Source organism: Vombatus ursinus, unplaced genomic scaffold (genome assembly GCF_900497805.2).
Source record: "Vombatus ursinus unplaced genomic scaffold, bare-nosed wombat genome assembly UNPS02014832.1, whole genome shotgun sequence".
NCBI classification, from domain to species: domain Eukaryota; kingdom Metazoa; phylum Chordata; class Mammalia; order Diprotodontia; family Vombatidae; genus Vombatus; species Vombatus ursinus.
The window spans coordinates 46,147,716-46,167,328 of record NW_020954610.1 but is presented as its reverse complement, the minus strand read 5'-3'; the positions used below and the strand labels follow the sequence as shown (position 1 = coordinate 46,167,328).

At 39.9% G+C, this 19,613-nt stretch overlaps 1 protein-coding gene across 2 annotated transcripts in view; it reads left to right on the top strand.

Annotated features, from left to right (window-relative positions):
• The window catches only part of CUNH16orf45 (chromosome unknown C16orf45 homolog), a 135,998-nt gene that overhangs the window by 73,604 nt on the left and 42,781 nt on the right, over window positions 1–19,613 (top strand). For both annotated transcript variants that reach the window (XM_027839534.1, XM_027839535.1), the window contains exon 2: window positions 14,260–14,383. In XM_027839534.1, the coding sequence (XP_027695335.1) occupies window positions 14,260–14,383 (124 nt within the window). The remainder of the gene's footprint in view (window positions 1–14,259; window positions 14,384–19,613) is intronic.

The following is a 19,613-nucleotide window of genomic DNA, read 5'->3' as shown; positions in this document are numbered from 1 at the left end:
TCTATCTATCTATCTATCTATCTATCTATCTATCTATCTATCTATCTATGGAACATAATAAATTCTTACTGAATGACAGATACATTCCTCCACCAAGGATCCACCCAATGTGGTGAAGATCTGGATTTTTTTTCACATTTCCCAGTGCAGTCCCAGGATGGTCTGTCTGTTATTCCTTTAAATTTCTACATAGTCAACCCACTGCTTTGTCTTTGGTGATATAACTTAATATTAAAATATAAAAGTGTTATTAATATTGCTCCACTTGTTTTTTAAGAGTAAAACAACCATTCATAAAGTAGTAAAAATGAAACTGAATTTCGAAAATACAAAACTATAAATTACAAATTGAAAGAAACTATAATAAACAGATTTATGCATAATAATAATAAGATAGTCCATGAGACATGAAAATAAAATGAATATTTTATATCCCTAAATTTTGCAAGTAATTTTTTGCTATACTTACAATTTCATATTTAATATTTTACAGGAAAAAGACAGCAGCCTATTTTACCACAGAAACTCCTATTCACATCACGTGGAACTCCCCATGGAGCAGAGTTTAATGAATATTATTGGATGGAACCTTAGCATGCAGCCCCAAACTCTCATTTTACAAATGAGTATCCTAAACACCTTGCCTTCCATTTTACTGAAAAGGTTGAGTCCTGAAGGTGTGAGCTCTTTTATCTACACTTTTCTTCACTTTAACATATTCAGTTGTGGATGAAGAAATATGCCCACTTTTCTCCAAAGCCAATGCTGCCACTTTGTTCTTTCTTCTATCCCTTCCCTGTTTCTTAATAGCCTTCATTCCTATGTTTATTCCCTTTCTCTCTAGACTTTCCAATCTCTTTTCAATTTGTTCTCTTCTGCTTCACTCATTCATTCATTCTTTTAATGAGTCTTTATCATTAGTCAGTGAATAAGCATTTATTAAGCTCTTACTGTGTACCAGACAGGGCAGCTAGGTGGTGCAATGGATAGAGCACTGGGCTTGGAATCATGAAGACCTATCTTCATGGGTTGAAACTGGGCCTCAGACACATACTAGCTGTATGACCCTGAGCAAGTCACTTAATCCTGTTTGCCTCAGTTTCCTCATCTATAAAATGAGCTGGAGAAGGAAATAGCAAACCACTCCAGTGTCTTTGCCAAGAAAACCCATACATACTGAAATGACTCAACGAAAACAACAAATGTGCCAGACATTATTCTAAGTGCTAGGGATACAGAAAAAGTGTGAGTGGAGAAAAGGGGATGTACACAAGAGATGTTGTGAAGGTAGAAACAAGATTGGATATATGGGGTGGGTGGTTTTGAGGTATTTAGAATTAAAACAAAGTTGCAAGTTTGAGTGACTGAGAGAATGGTGCAGCTCTTGAAAGTAACAAGGAACTTCAAATGATTCCTCTGTTCATGAACCTACTTTCTATCTTGGCTACCTTTTGTTTACAATATTAAGCCTTAAACTCTTTTATGTGACTTTCAAAACTCTTTATATTCTTGCCCCAAATTTACTTAAGCAAATTTTTGCCCCATGATACCCAACATGAATTATATATTTAGCCCCCTTTAGGTCCCTTTGTCATATCCCACCCCACCCACACCCCCCATATACCATGCTTGCTTCCATCTCTTTGCCTTACTGTTTCTACTGTCTGTAGTTCATACCATCTTCCCTATTTTGTTCACATTTCAAGGAACAACTCACTTTCATAAATACTTCTCTGATGACTTTAGCCCACATTCATCTCTTACCTCACTTAATTCTTTTTTCACTTAATGTCTGTAAAATCCAATTAGTGCCTTCTTATATACAGTACTGTACTCTAATTGTTTCACACCTCAAAATTTAGTACTTTATTCTATCAGTATATGATGCTAAAATAAATAGTTCTGTCTTCTTTCCTCATTGTTTCTTGGATCTTATGTCTTCAACCTCCTTGTTAAATAGTTTGCAAGTTACTTGAGAACTGAAAATGTTTTCCACTTGTGATGTCTAGTATAGTGCTGGGTAGAGAGATGGTTCTCAGAAACTATTTGATTGGTTTATCAAAGGGATGGTTAAATCTCTTGGCTCTGGTTTTTCCTAATCTCTGTGCTGGGGAAACATCATTGTGCAAACAAAATGACCCTTATGTGGCCTCTGGATCACAAATGGAGAACAATGCTTATGATTAATAATGCTTATTAGCAGAATGGGCTTTTTCTCAAGAGATAGGGGAAAAACTGTTGGGGCCACAGAAAAATAGCCAGATGCATTTGAATAGCAATAACAATAGGTAGTATTTATATAGCTCATACTATGTGTCTGGCACTGTGCTAAGTGCTTTACAATTATTATCCTTCTTGATCCTCACAACAACCCTGGGAGGGAGGTACTATTATCTTCATTTTAGAAGTGAGAAAACTGAGGCAAAAAGGGGTGAAGTGACTTGCCCAGGGTCACACAGCTAATGTCTGAGAATGTATTTGAATTCAGGTCTTCCTGGTTCTAGACCTGGCACTCTATCGAGTATGCTACCTAGAAGTGACAAGCAGAAGGAAAGAAATCATTTCCAGATGAAGTAACTGAAGGTTCTTTCACTGGCCAGTGTAGTCAATCCTTGTTGCAATTTCTTTTTTTTTCCCCCTTTTTTTAAGGCAATTGGGGTTAAGTGACTTGCCCAGGGTCACACAGCTAGTGTCAAGTGTTTGGTCTGAGGCTGGATTTGAACTCAGGTCCTCCTGACTCCAGGGCCAGTGCTCTATCCACTGTGCCATCTAGCTGCCCCGGTGCAATTTCTAAGAAGGGGACTCTGACTTTGAATTCTTAAGGTTCCTCCTCCTTTTGCCTACTATGTACATCCACCTTCCTTACCTCTTGCCCTCCTCCTCAATTGAAAGAATTCAAAAAGCTGGTCTAGATTCCCAGGAGCCATACTTAATGAGATAAATAAAGGAAAGGACAGACGTCATGAGCAGCTGAATTACAGTCTGTTATTTTATTTTCCTTGAAAATAGTAATTCAATAAAAGCAAAGGGCTATTTAACATTCTATTCATTATGATAAGAAAGTGATTCTTCTGGAAACATACAATGCTCTCCAATATAATGTTTGGGAATAAATAAGTTTTACTGGGCAATTAGCTTAAGATAAAACAAACAAAACAGAAACAACCTAATATGTTATCAGCAGTCTTCAAAAAATGAATCCGTCTAGAAGAGAAAGAGCTAAACTTACCACTTTGTCCTAAAATTGTTTGATTGGATTACATTGTGCTTCCGGGTAGAAAATAAGATTGGTTCTGCACAACCTCAGACACTTTTCACACTCTAAGATGTTTAAGTAATGATCAAGAGTTGGGGATGTTTGACTATTAAGGCATTAAAAGTAAACCACATTCAGGACCATAAAGAAAAGAAGAAATAAAAAAAAATGAATCAGGGTATCCACAACCCAAGAATGTAATTCAAATATTCACTGAATGGTTAAGAACCTGCTTTGGGAGTGTGGGGATGTTAGACAACAGGAAGAACTTCCTGGATATTGGTGGTTTGCATTTCTCTAATAATTAGTAAATTGGAGCATTCTTTCATATAGTTATTGATAGTTTGTATTTCTTCTGTTAAAAACTGCCTGTTGGGGCAGCTAGGTGGCACAGTAGATAGCACACAGGTCTGGAAGTCAGGAGGACCTGAGTTTAAATCCAACCTCAGACCAAACACTTGACACTTACTAGCTGTGTGACCCTGGGCAAGTCATTTAACCCCAATTGCCTAAAAAACAAAAAACAAAACAAAACAAAAAAAACTCTGCTTGTTAGGGGCAGGTAAGTGGCACAATGGATAGAGTACCAGCCCTGGAATCAGGAGGACCTGAGTTCAAATCCAGCCTCAGACATTTAACACTTACTAGCTGTGTGACCCTGAGAAAGTCACTTAACCCCAATTGCCCTAAAAAAACCCTGCCTGTTTATCCCCTTTCAGAACTTATTTATTAGTGAATGGATCTAATTCTTATACATTTGTATCCATTCCTTACATATCCAAGATACTAGGACTTTATTAAAGATATTTGCTGCAATATTTTCCCCCCAGAATGGCTGAACACATTGTGGCACATGAATGTAGTAGAATACTATTGTTCTGTAAGAAATGATGAGCAGGTGGATTTCAGAAAAACCTGGAAAAACTTGTATAGACTGATGCTGAGTGAAGTGAGTAGAACCAGGAGAATGTAGCAACATTATGCAATGACCAACTATGAATGACTTAGCTCTTCTCAGCAATATAATGATCCAAGACAATTCCAAAAGACTTACGATGGAAAATGCCATCCACATCCACAGAAAGAACCATGGAGTCTGAATGCAGATCAAAGCATACTATTTTAACTTTTTTTGTTTTTTGTATTTTGTGGGCTTTTCGTTTTTGTTCTGTTTCTTCTTTCGCAACATGACTAATGTAGAAATATGTTTACATGATTGCACGTGTATAACCTATATCAGATTGCTTGCCATCTTGGGGAGGGGATTTAGGAGGGAGAAAAAAATTGATACTCAAAATCTTATAAAAATGTTGAAAAACATCTTTACATGTAATTAGAAAAAATACTATTTACCAGGGGGAAAATTTTCCCCAGTTAACTCTTTCTCTAATTATTCTGCATACATTGATTTTGTACAATGTGAAGCCTTTTCAATTTTATGTAAACAAAAATATCCATTTTACCATGATTTCCTCTATTCTTTGTTTAATTAACAATTCTCCCCCCAGATGTATTACACAAAAGTCCTCCTTATGTTCTCCTCTATTTTCATTTTTATGCTGTGACCATTCTAATTTAGGTCAAGTATCCACTTGGAACTTATTGTGATGTATAATGTAAAACAATGGCTTAAGCTTAATTTCTATGAGACTAGTTTCCGTTTCTGTCAAATAGGGAATCCTTGTCCTGTTGCTGGTGTCCTTGGGTTTACAGAATACTAGGCTACTATGTCTGACCCTTTCCCAGAAAGTGATTCTTCATAAATATCACACTATCCTGGTTGTGGTTTCCATGAGAGGGGAAAGAACTTGGGGTTGATAAAGAGCCAATCCCTATCCCCCAGATCTTTATAGTCTTTACTACTCATAGCACAAATGAAGTTCAAAGCCCAGTTTGGTTCCTCTGCATTGGTGGTTCTGGAAATCTGGTCTAGGAACTCCTGGGTCTCTCTGAGACCCTTTCAGAAGGTCTTCAAAGTCAAAATGGTGATTACATACATATAACCTATATCAAGTGCTTACTGTCTTAGAGACGGGAGAGGGAAGGGAAGGTTAGAGAAAATTTGGAATTCAAAATTTTTTTAAAAAATGAGTGTTAAAAATTATCTTTATACATAATTGGAAAAAATAAAATACTACTAACATTTTTAAAAGTCAAAACTGTTCTCATAATATCACTAAGATGTCTACATTTCCAATGTGGTAAAAAAAATTTTTTTAATTTATTATTTATTTATTTTTAATATTCTTTTAAAATTTGAGTTCCAAAGTTCTTCTGTCCCTTCAACCCCTCCCCCATCCATTGAGAAGGCAAGCAAAATATCAATTATACATGTAAAATCATGCAAAACATATTTCTGTATTAGCCTTATTGCAAAATAAAAAAGCAAGAAAAATAAAGAAAATGAAAAGATTATACTTCAATTTGCAATCAGAGATCATCAATTCTCTTTCTGTTGGTGGATAGCATTTTTCCTAAGTGGTAGATATTGATAGATATAATAACCCACATAAACAAAAACTCTCTGGAGAGGGGAGTCCTTAATTAAAGGGCAAAAGGGTGCTATAACCAAAGTTTAGGAAAAGTCAGGACCAAGGAGCAAAGAGTGAGTGAAGCTTACCACTCCTTGGCTCTAGCTTTGGTTTGGTCAAGAAACTTGGCATGGTATACAAGCTTCTCTGTTTGGACTTGGAATTTGTTCTACCCTTCTACCTCTGCCCTTCCACTACCTCCACGTTTGGGATCAAGAGATTCTGGGGCAAGGGGGAAGGTTGCTTTAGAATGCTATCTACCTCCCTTCCCCTACCCCAAAACCTGACTCCACCCTGTGTGCATAGTCCCATCACCTCTGCATTTCTCTCTAGCAGCAATCCTTTCTCTGTGTCCCCTAACCCTCCTTTTAAAGGTTATTCTAAGGGTGTAACTCAGGTGTCAACTTTATCATCAAAGGAGGTTCAGATAGGTATTAAGCAACCTTCAACTTCATTAATAAGGTGGGGCTCACTCAGGATCCTCAGTACAGCCTTATAAATAGCTGACCCTGACAAAGGAATTTCACAGCTTCTTAAGAGGAGACTTCATCAATGTTAGAACAAAGTTTTCATTAGTGATAGAAGATACTTTTGTATCTTCTGTAGAATTTCACAGCTGGTTCCAGAGCAGTGTTTGCACATGTCCTCCATACCTAAAGAATCACTTTTCATTAGGTTATTGGCTCCTTGGTGGCAGGGACTGCCTTTTGCCTCTTTTTGTATCCCTAGTGCTTAGTACAGTGCCTGGCACATAGTGGGCACTTAATAAATACTTCTTGACTAACTGATATTAGTATTAAAAAGATGAGATTTTGTGTCAGGGAACAGCTTTGAAATGTTGGAAGTTTTGTAGAATTTTTCAAACCCAATCCTGTCTGTTTTTTTCTACTTAATTGTGAGCCTATCCTATAACTGGGGAGACAGCCTGATATAGTACAAAGAACACTCTGTCTAGAGTCAGAGGACCTAGATTCAAATCTTATGCCTGGTACCTATTTACCTGTGAAGCCTTGGGCAAGTCATTTAACTTCAATTTCCACATCTGTGAAATGAAAAGGTTATATTAGATAGCATCTGAGATGCCATCCAGGTTGAGACCATGATCCTGTAACTTTCAGGAGGTGGAAGTGGCAGGTTGCGGAGCAGGTAGGTACAGTGCATATAGCGCTGGGCCTGGAGTCAGGAAGACTCATCTTCTTGAATTCAAATCTGGCCTCAGGCACTTACTAGCTGTGTGACCCTAGTCAAGTCACTTAATCCTGTTTGCCTCAGTTCCCTCATCTGTAAAATGAGTTGGAGAAGGAAATAGCAAACCACTCCAGTATCTCTGCTAAGAAAACTCCAAATGGGGTCACAAAGAATCAGACACGACTGAACAAGTGGTAGGTTGTAGTGTCTGTCTTTGGAAGGCTGCAAACAAAGGCTGGATGACCACTTTTCATGTGTGTTGTGGAAGTAAGTGGTTTTTTTTCAGGTATGGGTTAGACTTGATAATCCATAAGCTTTCTTCCAACTCTGAAATTTTGTGGTTCTCTGAGTCACTGTTTCTCTGCAATGCATCCTGAAGACTGTGGATAGCATCCCATTCAGTGGGATCACAGATACTTTTGAGAATTGAATACTGGGTATATTTTTTGTATCTTTTGTGCAGATATTGTTTCCTTCCCCAAAAAATGTAAGCTCTTTGAGATCAGGGACTGTTTTTCTTTTTTTTTTTTTTTGTCTTTTTATTCCCAGCACCAAGTGCAATGCCTGATACGTAATAATTAGTCAGCAAATCAACAAGCATTTACTAAGCTCTCTGCACTACACCAGTGATAGGACAAAGGCAGAGAAGTCAAGGACAGCAGACTTTAGGTGAACTTGCTTGTTCCGATCAAGACTGTGAAGAGAGAAGAGGAAAATAAGGCAAGAGTTGGTGAACTCAGAGAAGAGGGTGAATTGGAATGAGTAGAAATCACGCTGAGAACAGAAACTAGGTTTCAGAAGAATAAAGTAGAAGGAAAGATGAATTGATAGGAGGTGATGATCAGAAAGGAGTTTCAGAGTTCTGGATTGTGGAGGTAGCATGGTCATGGCTAAGATGATAGAGATAGTGATTGCACGTGGGATTCCATTGGAATAGAGAACCTCCTGATGAGGAAACTTCCTCTACCAGTTTAGGCTGTCACCTTTTACGTACAGTGTCAGAGAGTGGTGTAGGGCACCGAGAAGTTGGTTAAATGAGTTGACCAGTGAGTGCTGCACAGTCATTATGTGTTAGAATCAGGACTTGAACCTAGGTCTGCTAGCACCAAGGCCAGCTCACCACTTTGCCAAGCTGCTTCTTGAGCTCAAGACTATCATACCCCTCCCCTAGAGGGAAAGAAGTACCTCTTCTCAAGATTCCTCATCAGGGTCAGGCCAGTCCTCATCCTCAAATACCAGCCAAGCGGTCATTTCAATAAATGAAGCTAGGCAATGCCACTTCACCTTTCCCGAGGGTGGAGGTAAAGTGCCAATCCACGAAGCATGATTAATTCTCGTTATTCTACACCCCACTTCCAGGGTATAGTGCCATTTACAGCATCTGCACCTCTGAAAGTACTGAAACAAGATGAAGAAAAAAAGTAAAAGATCGTGTTAGTGCGTTGCTATCTCTAAGCGCTGGCTGGTGTCTTAGGGGACTGATCGTTTGGGCAAGATTTAAGGCTGTGGACAAACAGAATGAGAAACAAAATGTTTCCCATCCAAACTGTGATGGGAAACCAGGTGCCATGAGACTTCCTGCTTTGGATCAAAGATAATCCTACTAAACAATGAATGCTAGAAGAAATAATGAAATTATAATTTCAGTGGTGAATCATCAGGACAAAACACCTTCGATCAATGATGTGAACAAGTATGGGGACTTTAAAATTCAGCGTTTAGCACAATGCCTAGCACATTGTAGGCATTTAATAAATGTTTATTGGTCAACTAAAAAAGCCTGAATTATAAATAAACAATTCATACAAAGGGCTACTAATGCCTCTGTGCCCCCCCCCAATTCTTCCCAAACCCCATTCCTTTTTCTACACATCTTCCTTACTTCCTATCAGAGTCCTTTCTGGCAGTGCCTTGGGACCTATAGTGGGAAAACCCCAGCACTTTTTAGAGAGTACTTGGGAAAAGAAAAGGGACTGTGAAAAGCAAACTGGTTTTGGGGAGCTGACCCTAGTTTCTCAGGCTGAACTGACTGGACTGCCCAAGAGTACCTTCCTCAACCCTGCTTGAAGTTTTTTTTCTTCACTTTGGATTGCTCACAACTCTTCCATCTAAAGATTCTTCTGGGTTAATGAGCATGCCCTTCTAAAAGTAGGAATACCTTTGAGAGGGTTAAAAGGTTATCTGAGATTGCTTTGCTCCCAACAACTAGATGATATTTAATGCATCGAATGCAAAGGGAGTTTTGATGGGGAAGCCCCAGAAGTGGGTTAGGTTGTTTGGGATGGAGTGATTGGAGCACTTTGAGGGAGGGGGAAGGAACAACTTGAGGAGTGTGTTGCAGTGGGGGCTTGTGGCAAAGGCATAAAGGATCTAGGAGAAAGAACACCACATGGTAGATGATAGGGTGTGAAATGGAGTTTAACTAACTTTGGATCTAAGTAAATCCATCTTGGTTTTAAGAAACTACAGGACTGCTGTAGTTTGCTAAGGAAGCAAAATGTATAAAAATGCATGTCTGTGAAAAATTCCCTGCACCCTATATCCTATTTGAACAGATGTTTGTTAACTGTAGTTAATTGCTTGTACTATGTCACCAATACTACTTTAATTATCTGCACTATATATCACTTATACCTTTTTAAAGCAGATGTTTCTTAATTGAGTTTTTCTGTACTCCATATTCTTGCATGCCCATGTATTCTTTTTGGTATAGCTAAGCAGAATAATGAAATTGTTCCTTTTGATTTTGTTGCTTTTCTGTATAAAAGAATTCCAATAGTAAAATCTAATTGAGTTTGTACTCAGATACATCTTTCTGTGCATATCCCTTACATTGTAAGTTAAAAGAAAAAAAAAATCTATTGACTGGGTCTTTTTCTTTCTCATTCTCTTCTTCCCCACTCCTGTAATATATGGCCTTCTTTTCCTGGGATGCTGAACTCCAGCTCCAGCTACTGTAGTCTAGTTTCATTATGTGTGAAATAGGCTCATGTGGCCTAGCTTAGGAATCTAACCCTCATTTGCAATGTGTTTCTATAAGGAAATGTTTTCAAGAGTTTCAAATAACATATTTCCAACCTTACCTTTAAGATGCTACTCACATCCATCTACCTCTTTTTTTTTCATGTTCTGAAAGACTATATTTCCCCTCCATCCTATCCTACCCCCATTTGTTTTATTTTCTCCTTTAACTCTGTCTCTCCTCAAAAAGTGTTTGCATTGATTACCCCCTCCCCCAATCTGCCTTCCCTTCTATCATACCCCACTCTCTTATCCCCTTGCCCCCTACTTTCCTGTAGGGTAAGATAGATTTCCATACCCAATTGAGTGTGTATGTTATTCCCTCCTTAAGCCAAATCCAATGAGAGTAAGGTTCACTCATTCCCTCTCACTTTCCCCCTTTCCCTCCACTGTAAAAGCTTTTTCTTGCCTCTTTTATGTGAGATAATTTATCCCATTCTACCTCTCCCTTTCTTCTTCTCCCAGTACATTCCTCTCTCACCCCTTAATTTTATTTTTTAGGTATCATCCCTTCATGTTCAACTCATCCTGTGCCCTCTGTCTATATATACATACATACATATATATGTGTGTATATATATATATATATATGTATATATGTTCCCTCTAACTACCCTAATACTGAGAAAGGTCTCATGAGTTACAAATATCATCTTTCCATCTAGGAATGTAAACAGTTCAACTTTAATAAGTCCCTTATGATTTCTCTTTCCCATTTACCTTTTTCATGTTTCTCTTGAGTCTTGTGTTTGAAAGTCAAATTTTCTATTTAGCTCTGGTCTTTTCTCAAGAATGCATGAAATTCCTCTATCTCATTGAATGTCAATTTTTTCCCCTCATGGATTATACTCAGTTTTGCTAGGTAGATGATTTTTGGTTTTAATCCTAGCTCCTTTGACATCCAGAATATCATATTCCAAGCACTTTGATCCTTTAATGTAGAAGCTGTTAAATCTTGTGCTATCCTGATTGTGGTTCCACAACACTTGAATTGTTTCTTTCTGGCTGCTTGCAATATTTTCTCCTTGACCTGGGAACTCTGGAATTTGGCTATAATATTCCTGGGAGTTTTCCTTTTGGGATCTCTTTCAAGAGGTGATCAGTGGATTCTTTCCATTTCTAGTTTACCCTCTGGTTCTAAACTATCAGGGCAGTTTTCCTTGATAATTTCTTAAAAGACGATGTCTAGGCTCTTTTTTTGATCATGGCTTTCAGGTAGTCCAATAATTTTTAAATTATCTCTCCTGGATCTATTTTCCAGGCCAGGTGTTTCTCCAACGAGATATTTCACATTGTCTTCTATTTTTTCATTCTTTTGGTTTTGTTTTATAATGTCTTGATTTATCATAGAGTTATTAGCTTCCATTTGCTCCATTCTAATTTTTAAGGAATTATTTTCTTCAGTGAGCTTTTGGACTTCCTCTTCCATTTGGCCAATTCTGCTTTTTAAGGCATTCTTCTCCTCATTGACTTTTTTGACCTCTTTTGCCATTTGGGTTAGGCTACTTTTTAAGGTGTTATTTTCTTCAGTATTTTTTTGGGTCTCCTTTACCAAGCTGTTGACTCATTTTTCATGATTTTCTTGCATCACTCTCATGTCTCTTCTCAATTTTTCCTCTACTTCTCTTCATTGATTTTCAAAATCCACTTTGAGCTCTTCCATGACCTGAGACCAATTCATATTCTTCTTGGAGGCTCTGGATGTAGAAGCTTTGACTTTGTTGTCTTCTTCTGGTTGTATATTTTGATCTTCTTTGTCACCAAAGTAAGATTCTATAGTTTGAGTACTTTTCCACTGTTAGCAAACAGTCAATTACTTGACTTTTAAACTCTTTGTTAAGGTAGGGCTCTGCTTCCAGTGTGGAGGGTGTACTATCTCAAGTTTTAGGGGTTTTGTGCAGCTGTTTTCAGAGATATGTCTAGGGACCTGTAAATTTTCAGTTCTTCCAAGGTGGTATGATCTAAGGAGAGGTCTTTACTCCTCTCTGGGCTTGTACTCTGGTCTGTGAGTGACCATAAGCACTCTTTTCTGCCTTGGAACTGTGAGGATTCCCTCTGTACTACTGCCACAAGTTCCACTACACCGGCACTCACCTCACCTCACTCACTCCTGCCACCCAGGACTGCAACCCAGATCCAAGAATGGGCAAAGCAAGAGAATCCTGCCTCAGCACCAGCAAAGAGATCCCTGCAATTCCCCTCTGATCAGCCACTCGATCCCCCCATCATCCATGGGCTGAGACCTCCCTCCACTGCCCCAGGGCTGGGGCTGAACTGTGCTCCTCTCTCACCCAGGTCTAACAGACCTTTCCTACTGACCTAAGTTGTCTTTGGTGTTTGTGAGTTGAGAAGTCTGGAAACAGCCACAGCTGCCAGTGATTCAGTCCCCTGAGGCCTGTTCCAGGTTTGCTAGGGCCCAATCTGTGATGGCATAGCCTGCACTGGACTGTGCTCCTCTCTCACCCTGGTGCAACAAACCTTTCCTGTTGATCTTCCAGGTTGTCTTGGGCTGGAAATTTGTTTCACTCTGTCATTTTGTGGGTTCTGCTGCTCTAGAATTTGTTTAGAGTCATTTTTACAGGTATTTGGAGGGGTTTGGGGAGAGTTCAAGCAAGTCCCTGCTTTTATTCTGTTATCTTAGCTCTGCCCCATCCATCTACTTCTTGAGTAACACAGACAGCACTCTGGTTTAAACCTTCATCACCTCTTGCCTGGATTATTACAGTGGCCTCCTAATTGGTCTCCCTGCCTCAAATCTCTCTCTCTCTCTCTCTCTTTCTCTCTCTCTCTTTCTCTCTCTGTCTTTGTCTCTCTCTCTTTCTTTTTCTCCCTCTTCTCTCTTTCTCTCTGTCTTTGTCTCTCTTCTCTCTCTCTCCTTTCTCTCTTTCTCTGTGTCTCTCTCTTCCCTCTCTAACTCATCCTCTGCACAGCTGTTAAAGTGCAAGCACAGGTCTGACATGTCATTTTCTTGCTCAGTAAACTCCATGGGGATTCCCTATTACCTCTAGAGTTGAATGTAAACTCTTCCACTTAGCATTTAATGCCCTTCACATTTTGGCCTCAACCAACCTCTCTTGCCTACCTCTCCTTAACATACTCCTTGTTCTAGCTACACTGGCTTTTTGCTTTTTTACCCAATCTCCTCCTGTCTCCATGCCTTCACACAGGCCATCCCGCCCCCCCCCCCACACCGACCCCAGAATGTGCTTCTTTACCTCCATCTTTTAGTATTCCTGGTTCTCTCCAAAGTTCAACTTGAATGCCACCTTCTACATAAAGTCTTCCCTCATCTCCCCAGATGCTAGTGCCCCCTTCCTCAAAGAATCATCTTGTATCTGTTTTGTATCTATCTTGTATATAATTACATATTTAAATGTTTCCTTCCCCCAAAAGAATGTAAGCTCCTTGAAGGCAGGGATTTTTTCATGTTTGTCTTTGTATCCCTAGCACCTTGTTGATTGATTAACATTATGCTTTCATCAACTTCAGGAGTGGCTGTAGTCTTATTTTGTAATGGTTTCCAGTCTTTCAAAGAAATATACCACCCCTTCATTTCCCATCAAGCTGGTCTCCTCCATCATGGCAACAGAAATTCTTCATCCTGGAAGATCTCTTTAGCCCTAGAACTCACACCTCACTTTTGCCCCAGAAGCCCTTCCTCTGATTGGTTGGCTCCTCCCAGAACCTCCATTTAAGAAGGGCTCCCAGGCTAGCCATCTCTTCATTTCCCACTGGGTTGCACTCTTCCTAACTTCTCCATCATGTTCCCCCTTTTCCTTCCCCCTTTTCAGCCTCCTTTTATGTACTGTTCTCCCCTTTAGAATTATAAGTTCCTTAAGAAAAACAAAAAACAAAAAAACAAAAACAAAAACAAAGAATTCTAAGTTTCTTGAAGACAAGAATCATCTTTTTTTTGGCTTGTATTTGTATTTCCAGAGCTTAGCCCAGTGTCTGGTACACACTAAGTGCTTAAAACATGCTTGTTGACTGACTAATTAACCAGTTCCAATTTACATGGATCCTGGCAAGTGGCTGCCACTTTTCCAGGAACCATAAATTAATTAATCAATAAACATTTATTAAGCATCTAATATGTACCAGGCACTAAATACTAAGCATTCTACAGCTGTCAGGGATTCAGTTAGCCTTCTCCAGAGGTCTTCTGTACCCATATTTCTATGGTGCTTTGGGGGGTTTGCAAAATCCTATATATAACCTGGCATAACCTGGCTTATATGTCTCGTGTTCCTTCTGTCTGCACAGATCAACTTGACATCATTTCCATGGCTGAGACAACCATGATGCCGGAGGAGATTGAGTTGGAAATGGCAAAAATTCAGCGTCTTCGGGAAGTCTTAGTCAGAAGGGAATCAGAACTCAGGTTTATGTAAGTACCAGAGAAAGCAGTGCAGGAGACCCAGCCAATTAGAAATGGTAGGAATGATGTAAAGAGACATGAAGACACTGGTGTTGAGGGAGGGGGCACATGTTTATGGGATACTTAGTGGTTTGAATTTCTTTGAGAATGAAGAGGGACTGATTGGGCAGATTGCATGCTCAGCAGTACCTTGGAATGATAGATGGGCTTTCTAGGGAAATTACCATTTTTCATTTGGAACCTGGCAGGGTGAAATGCAAGCTGGCAAAGCCAATCTGGGTTGTGCACATTACTGCTTTCTCCTTTGGATCACTTTATCCTAGAATAAGTTGAATAGCCTTGTAGGTTAAAAAAAAAACCCAAAAACAATCACTCCATTTTATTTTCATAGGAAGAGAAGAGATATGTCTTTAACTGTGTTGCAAAGAACTAAAAAGAAAACCTTCATGCCTATAAGCAAGGGAGATTTGCACTATATATTTTTTTTCTTTCTCTGACAGCTTAGAAAAAGGAAAAGTAACTATGGATAAGTCCCTCTGGATTAAGTATATATATCTACTATCTGTCTGTCCTTATATTTTTCTGCCTACCTGTCTTTCTGTCTCTGTATTTTTCTTTTTTGGTCTCTGCCTACCTGTCTATCTTTCTGTCTCTCTGTTTGCCTGCTTGCCAGTCTGTCTTTCTGTCTCTCTATCTGCATTTTTGTCTATTTATCTGATTATCTCTCTGTCTGTCTGTCTATCTATCTGTCTCTATCTGTCTCTCTGTCTATCTATCTATCTCTACCTACCTATCTACATCTATTCAACCTCCTCAAAAGTCCTCCTATGATGCCACATCATGGTACTCAGTGGCTTTGGATTCATGAAGCCTGTGCCAGTGAAATAGAAGTTCTGTGAGGTTCTACCCAAGCCAAAGAGGCTTCAAGTCCATGCCAAGGGATGGATCATGCACCTGTTGCATGAAGACCCATCTATCTCATTCAATTAAACACCAGAAACATGTACAAAGAGCCTCTGATATGCCAGGTACTGTGCTAAATGTGGAGGGAGTCATCATCACCAGAAGGCTAGCCACCAGGGTGTGATTTTGGCAGGGGGTTGAAAAGGAAGACAACACATCATGAAGATGATCTAGGAAGACTTGAAAGGATTATAACCTGGGTCAGTGGAAGGAATACCCACATAGACAGAATCGCACTGCCTTGAAATACAGGGATTTCAGCTGAAGAATTTAGACTTACTGTTTGTACTAAGCTTTTGGAGGCAGCAGCAGCAGAGGATGGCAGTGATGGAAATGTTGACAGCTCCTGCCCAATCAGCTCTGTAGTTAATAACCAGAATGAGATTGGTTTTTATCATACCTACTGCTAAATAATCAGATTAATACCTTTCAGCCCATGGGGACCTTAGTGAGTCAGATGAATGCTGCATAGCTGAGGATGTTCTCTGGCTCCAAGCAGGTCCTCTAAGAATTCATTCAGTGACATGAGAGGGTCTCACATGCCTCCTGCTCCCTACCTGTCCTTGGAATTATTCTCCCAGAGATCTCCTTCCCCCAGTCTACTCTTTCTTCCTCTTTGCTAGCTTGGGTCTTCCTTCTCCTGTTCCTTCTCCATTGTCTCTTAACAAAGATGATGAAAAATCTTGGGAAGGACATTAAAACCATCCCTAGCCATTCCTCATGGAATCACCTAGCTTCCTTCGAGAGCATAGCTCAGGTACCTTCTCCTATTTTATTTTATTTTTACCATTCACCTGTTTATTATAGAAACACCTAGTATTCCAGTGTTGAGGCCAGCCAGAAGCTGGGGGAATATAGATGTTGCTTTGGCTTTCTCACCTGGATTTTAGGGCAAACTGGATAAGTTGGGTCACCAGAAGCCAAAGTGTCACTGACAGGGATTGTTGTTCTAGTGTTATGATTCGTATCATTTTGCCCAGTGCCTAAATGTCAAATGGACATTGCAAGGGTCCTGCTGGACCAGGCCTTGGGTTTGGGGCCTTTCTGTATCACATTCCTGTTGGGCAAGATCCCTCAGGTTACAGTGATGAGGCTGCTAACCAGGTAATAACAAACCTGAGGTAGTCGCTGTAGACCAAGTTTTTACCTCAGCCAATGGCAGGTACCTGTTTATAAATACATATTCCTGCAGCAAGCGTGCATGGGTGCCCACCTAGTTACATATGTTTTCTTATAACAAATATGACAACATCAACTCCCTACGAAAAAATCCTTAATGATTTTCTATTGCCTCTGGGATAAAATAAAAAATTCTCAGCCTGGCATTGAAAGCCCTCCCCTAACCTGGTTCCCACCTGCCTTTCCAGTTCCAATTCATACCCATCTCCCTCACATACTAAACTGATCCAGTCAAACTTGCCCCAGCACAGAACATTCTTTTCCCCTTATTTCCTCCCCTACCCCTCATGTTTGGAATGCATTCATACCTCACCATGCCCCCCCCCCCCACCTCATAGAATCCTCTAGCTTCCTTCAAGAGTGTACTCATCAATGCAATGTAATGGAACAATGTGAAATCTTTATCCTGGATGGGAGGAAAGGAATGACCCTGGACTCCTTTTGCTCTTCTGTATCAAGCCTTTCCTAACCCCCAGGTGGAGTGCATTTTCCCTCTTGAAATTCCTTTGCATATATGTATCCTTCCAGTTGGGTTGTAAGCTCTTTGAGAACAGGGATTATTTCATGGTTGTTTTTATATCTCCATTGCCTAGCACATATTGGGCACTTAAACGTTTGCAGAATTGAATCATGTGAATGAATGATTCCAGGTCTAAATCTCACATACTTAATAATAATAATAGTTAGTATTCATATAAGTGTGTTAAAATTTGCAAAGCACTTTACAAATATTATCTCATTCAGTCCTCGAAGCAAACCTGTTTGGTAAATGCTATTATTATCCCTATTTTAGAGATTAGGAAACTGAGGCAGACGGAAGTTAAGTGATTTGCCCAGTGTCTGAACCTGGATTTGAGCTCAACTCTTCCTGACTGCAGGCTTTCATCCTCAAGAATGCTTTCCTTATGAATAAGCGATCTAGATTTCCACTTGACAATTCAACCCAACAACCATTGATTAAGTAACTGTTATGTGTCAGGTCAATTGAGAGACAGCTTCCCAAAGAATCCCCTCTTACAGCTTGGCCATTTTATACCCTTCACCTGACTGCCCTCAGCAAGCTAATAAACCTCTTAACAATCTGAATATTCCCCTATTGCAGGTAATAATGTTTAGAAGAGCCCCAGAATTTGGAGCTTTTTTTCTTCTTGCCTCGATGTGCTGTTTCTGTTGCCTAGTCCCCTCTCTCTCCAGTGCTACCTAACTACAGGGGATAACTTTACTGATAAAGTCAATAACTTCAGACTCATTTTCTTGCCCTTAATTCCAATGCTGAATCACATCATTAGCTTTTAATAACTCCATTTGCCAGATCCTGGATGCCTGCCTTTGCTTCTTTGTGTCACATGGGCACTACACATCCTGCTGTTTATCTTGGTTTCAGATAATTAAATATCTGCATCCGTGAAAGGATGAGGGGAGAATTTGTTTTATCTTCATTTTACACCCGTTTGCCAAATTTTAATAAAAGAGGATATAGGACAATGTCTCATAGCTTGCTTTGGGCAGTAGCAGGTTTTAATCAGCAACAGTCAGAACTCTTGGAAGGAAAGCATTGGGATGAAAAGAGGATCATTAGAAACTGGGGAAATTGCTGTGGAGGAAGTGAGTTCAGATATGTTATTTTTCCTTGGATAGTAGCAAAAACACCTCTGGATCATTAGCTAACATTCATATACCCCCCCAAGTTTGGCCAAAAGGTGAGAAAAAAGGCTTGTGATTTTTCTGTCAGGATCCAGAGCTGTGGGTTGTGGCTAGAGATGTGGGGCTGGAGAAGTGAGATGAGTCATACAAGTATGGCCCCGTTGATTGTGCACTGACTTTGGCATCAGGAATAGGAGAGGCACTGTCATTGTTCAGTTGTATCTGATTCTTTGTGGCCCCATAGGGGGTTTCCTTGGGGCACAGATACTAGAATGGTTTGTTATTTCCTCCTCCAGGTCATTTTAGAAATGAGGAAACTAAGGCAAACCAAGTTAAGTGACTTGCCCAGGGTCACACAGCTAATACGTAGTTGAGGCTAGATTTGAACTCAGGTCTTCCTGAATCCAGGCCTGGTTCTTTATCTACTGTGCCACTTGGCTTCCAGATAGGGACTAGCCCTGTGATTTTACTGCTATAGGGAGAACCCAGATGAAGAAACTTCCTCTACAAATGTAGGTTGGCACCTTCTATGCAACTTCTAACCTTGGTTGCACTGGAACACTGACAGGTTAAATTGCCTAGGATCACAAAGCCAGTGTGTGTGAGAGGCAGGACATAAATAACTTTGTAGGTCCCAAGGCTTCAGCAAGTCACTTGTCCTGTCTAAGCATCAATTTCCTCACCTATAAAATGGACATAATAATAGTATCTGCCTCACAGGTCTGTTGGGAGAATCAAAGGAGATAACACATAAAGTGTTTTGCAAACTTTAAAGTGCTATATAAATGTTATTAATTATTATTATTATTCCCTGCCCCTCCACATCAGGAATACCTGCATTCAGATCCTTCCTCTTTCTCTTTTTTTTAATTTATTTTTTTATTTTTAGGCAATTGGGGTTAAGTGACTTGCCCAGGGTCACACAGCTAGTAAGTGTCAAGTGTTTGGTCTGAGGCCAGATTGGAACTCAGGTCCTCCTGACTTTAGGGCCAGTGCTCTATCCACTGTGCCACCTAGCTGCCCTGCTTCCTCTTACTCTTAAAAGCTGTATGCCCATGGGCACACATGAGAGAGGCCAAGGAAAGAAGTAAGGGTGACTCCAAAGCTGTGAACCTGGCTAAGGGAGAATGGTGGTGTCCTTAGAAGAAATGAAGACATTTGGAGGAATGATATTTTCCCTAACTGGGAAAATGTGTTAATTTCCATTTTGGATATGTTGAGTTTGAAATGCCTCTGGGGTACCATGGAAAGAGCATTGTCACTAGTTGTAGAGGACCTGGGATGAAATCTTGTCTCTGATGCTTATGACCTGTGTGACTTTGGACAAGTCATATCACCTCCCAGAGCCTCAGTTTCCCCATCTGCAAGATAGAGGGGTTAGACTACATGACCTCCCCTTATTATCTATGATTTTATGAAGATCCAGTTGGAGATATCCAGCAGGGAGTTGGTA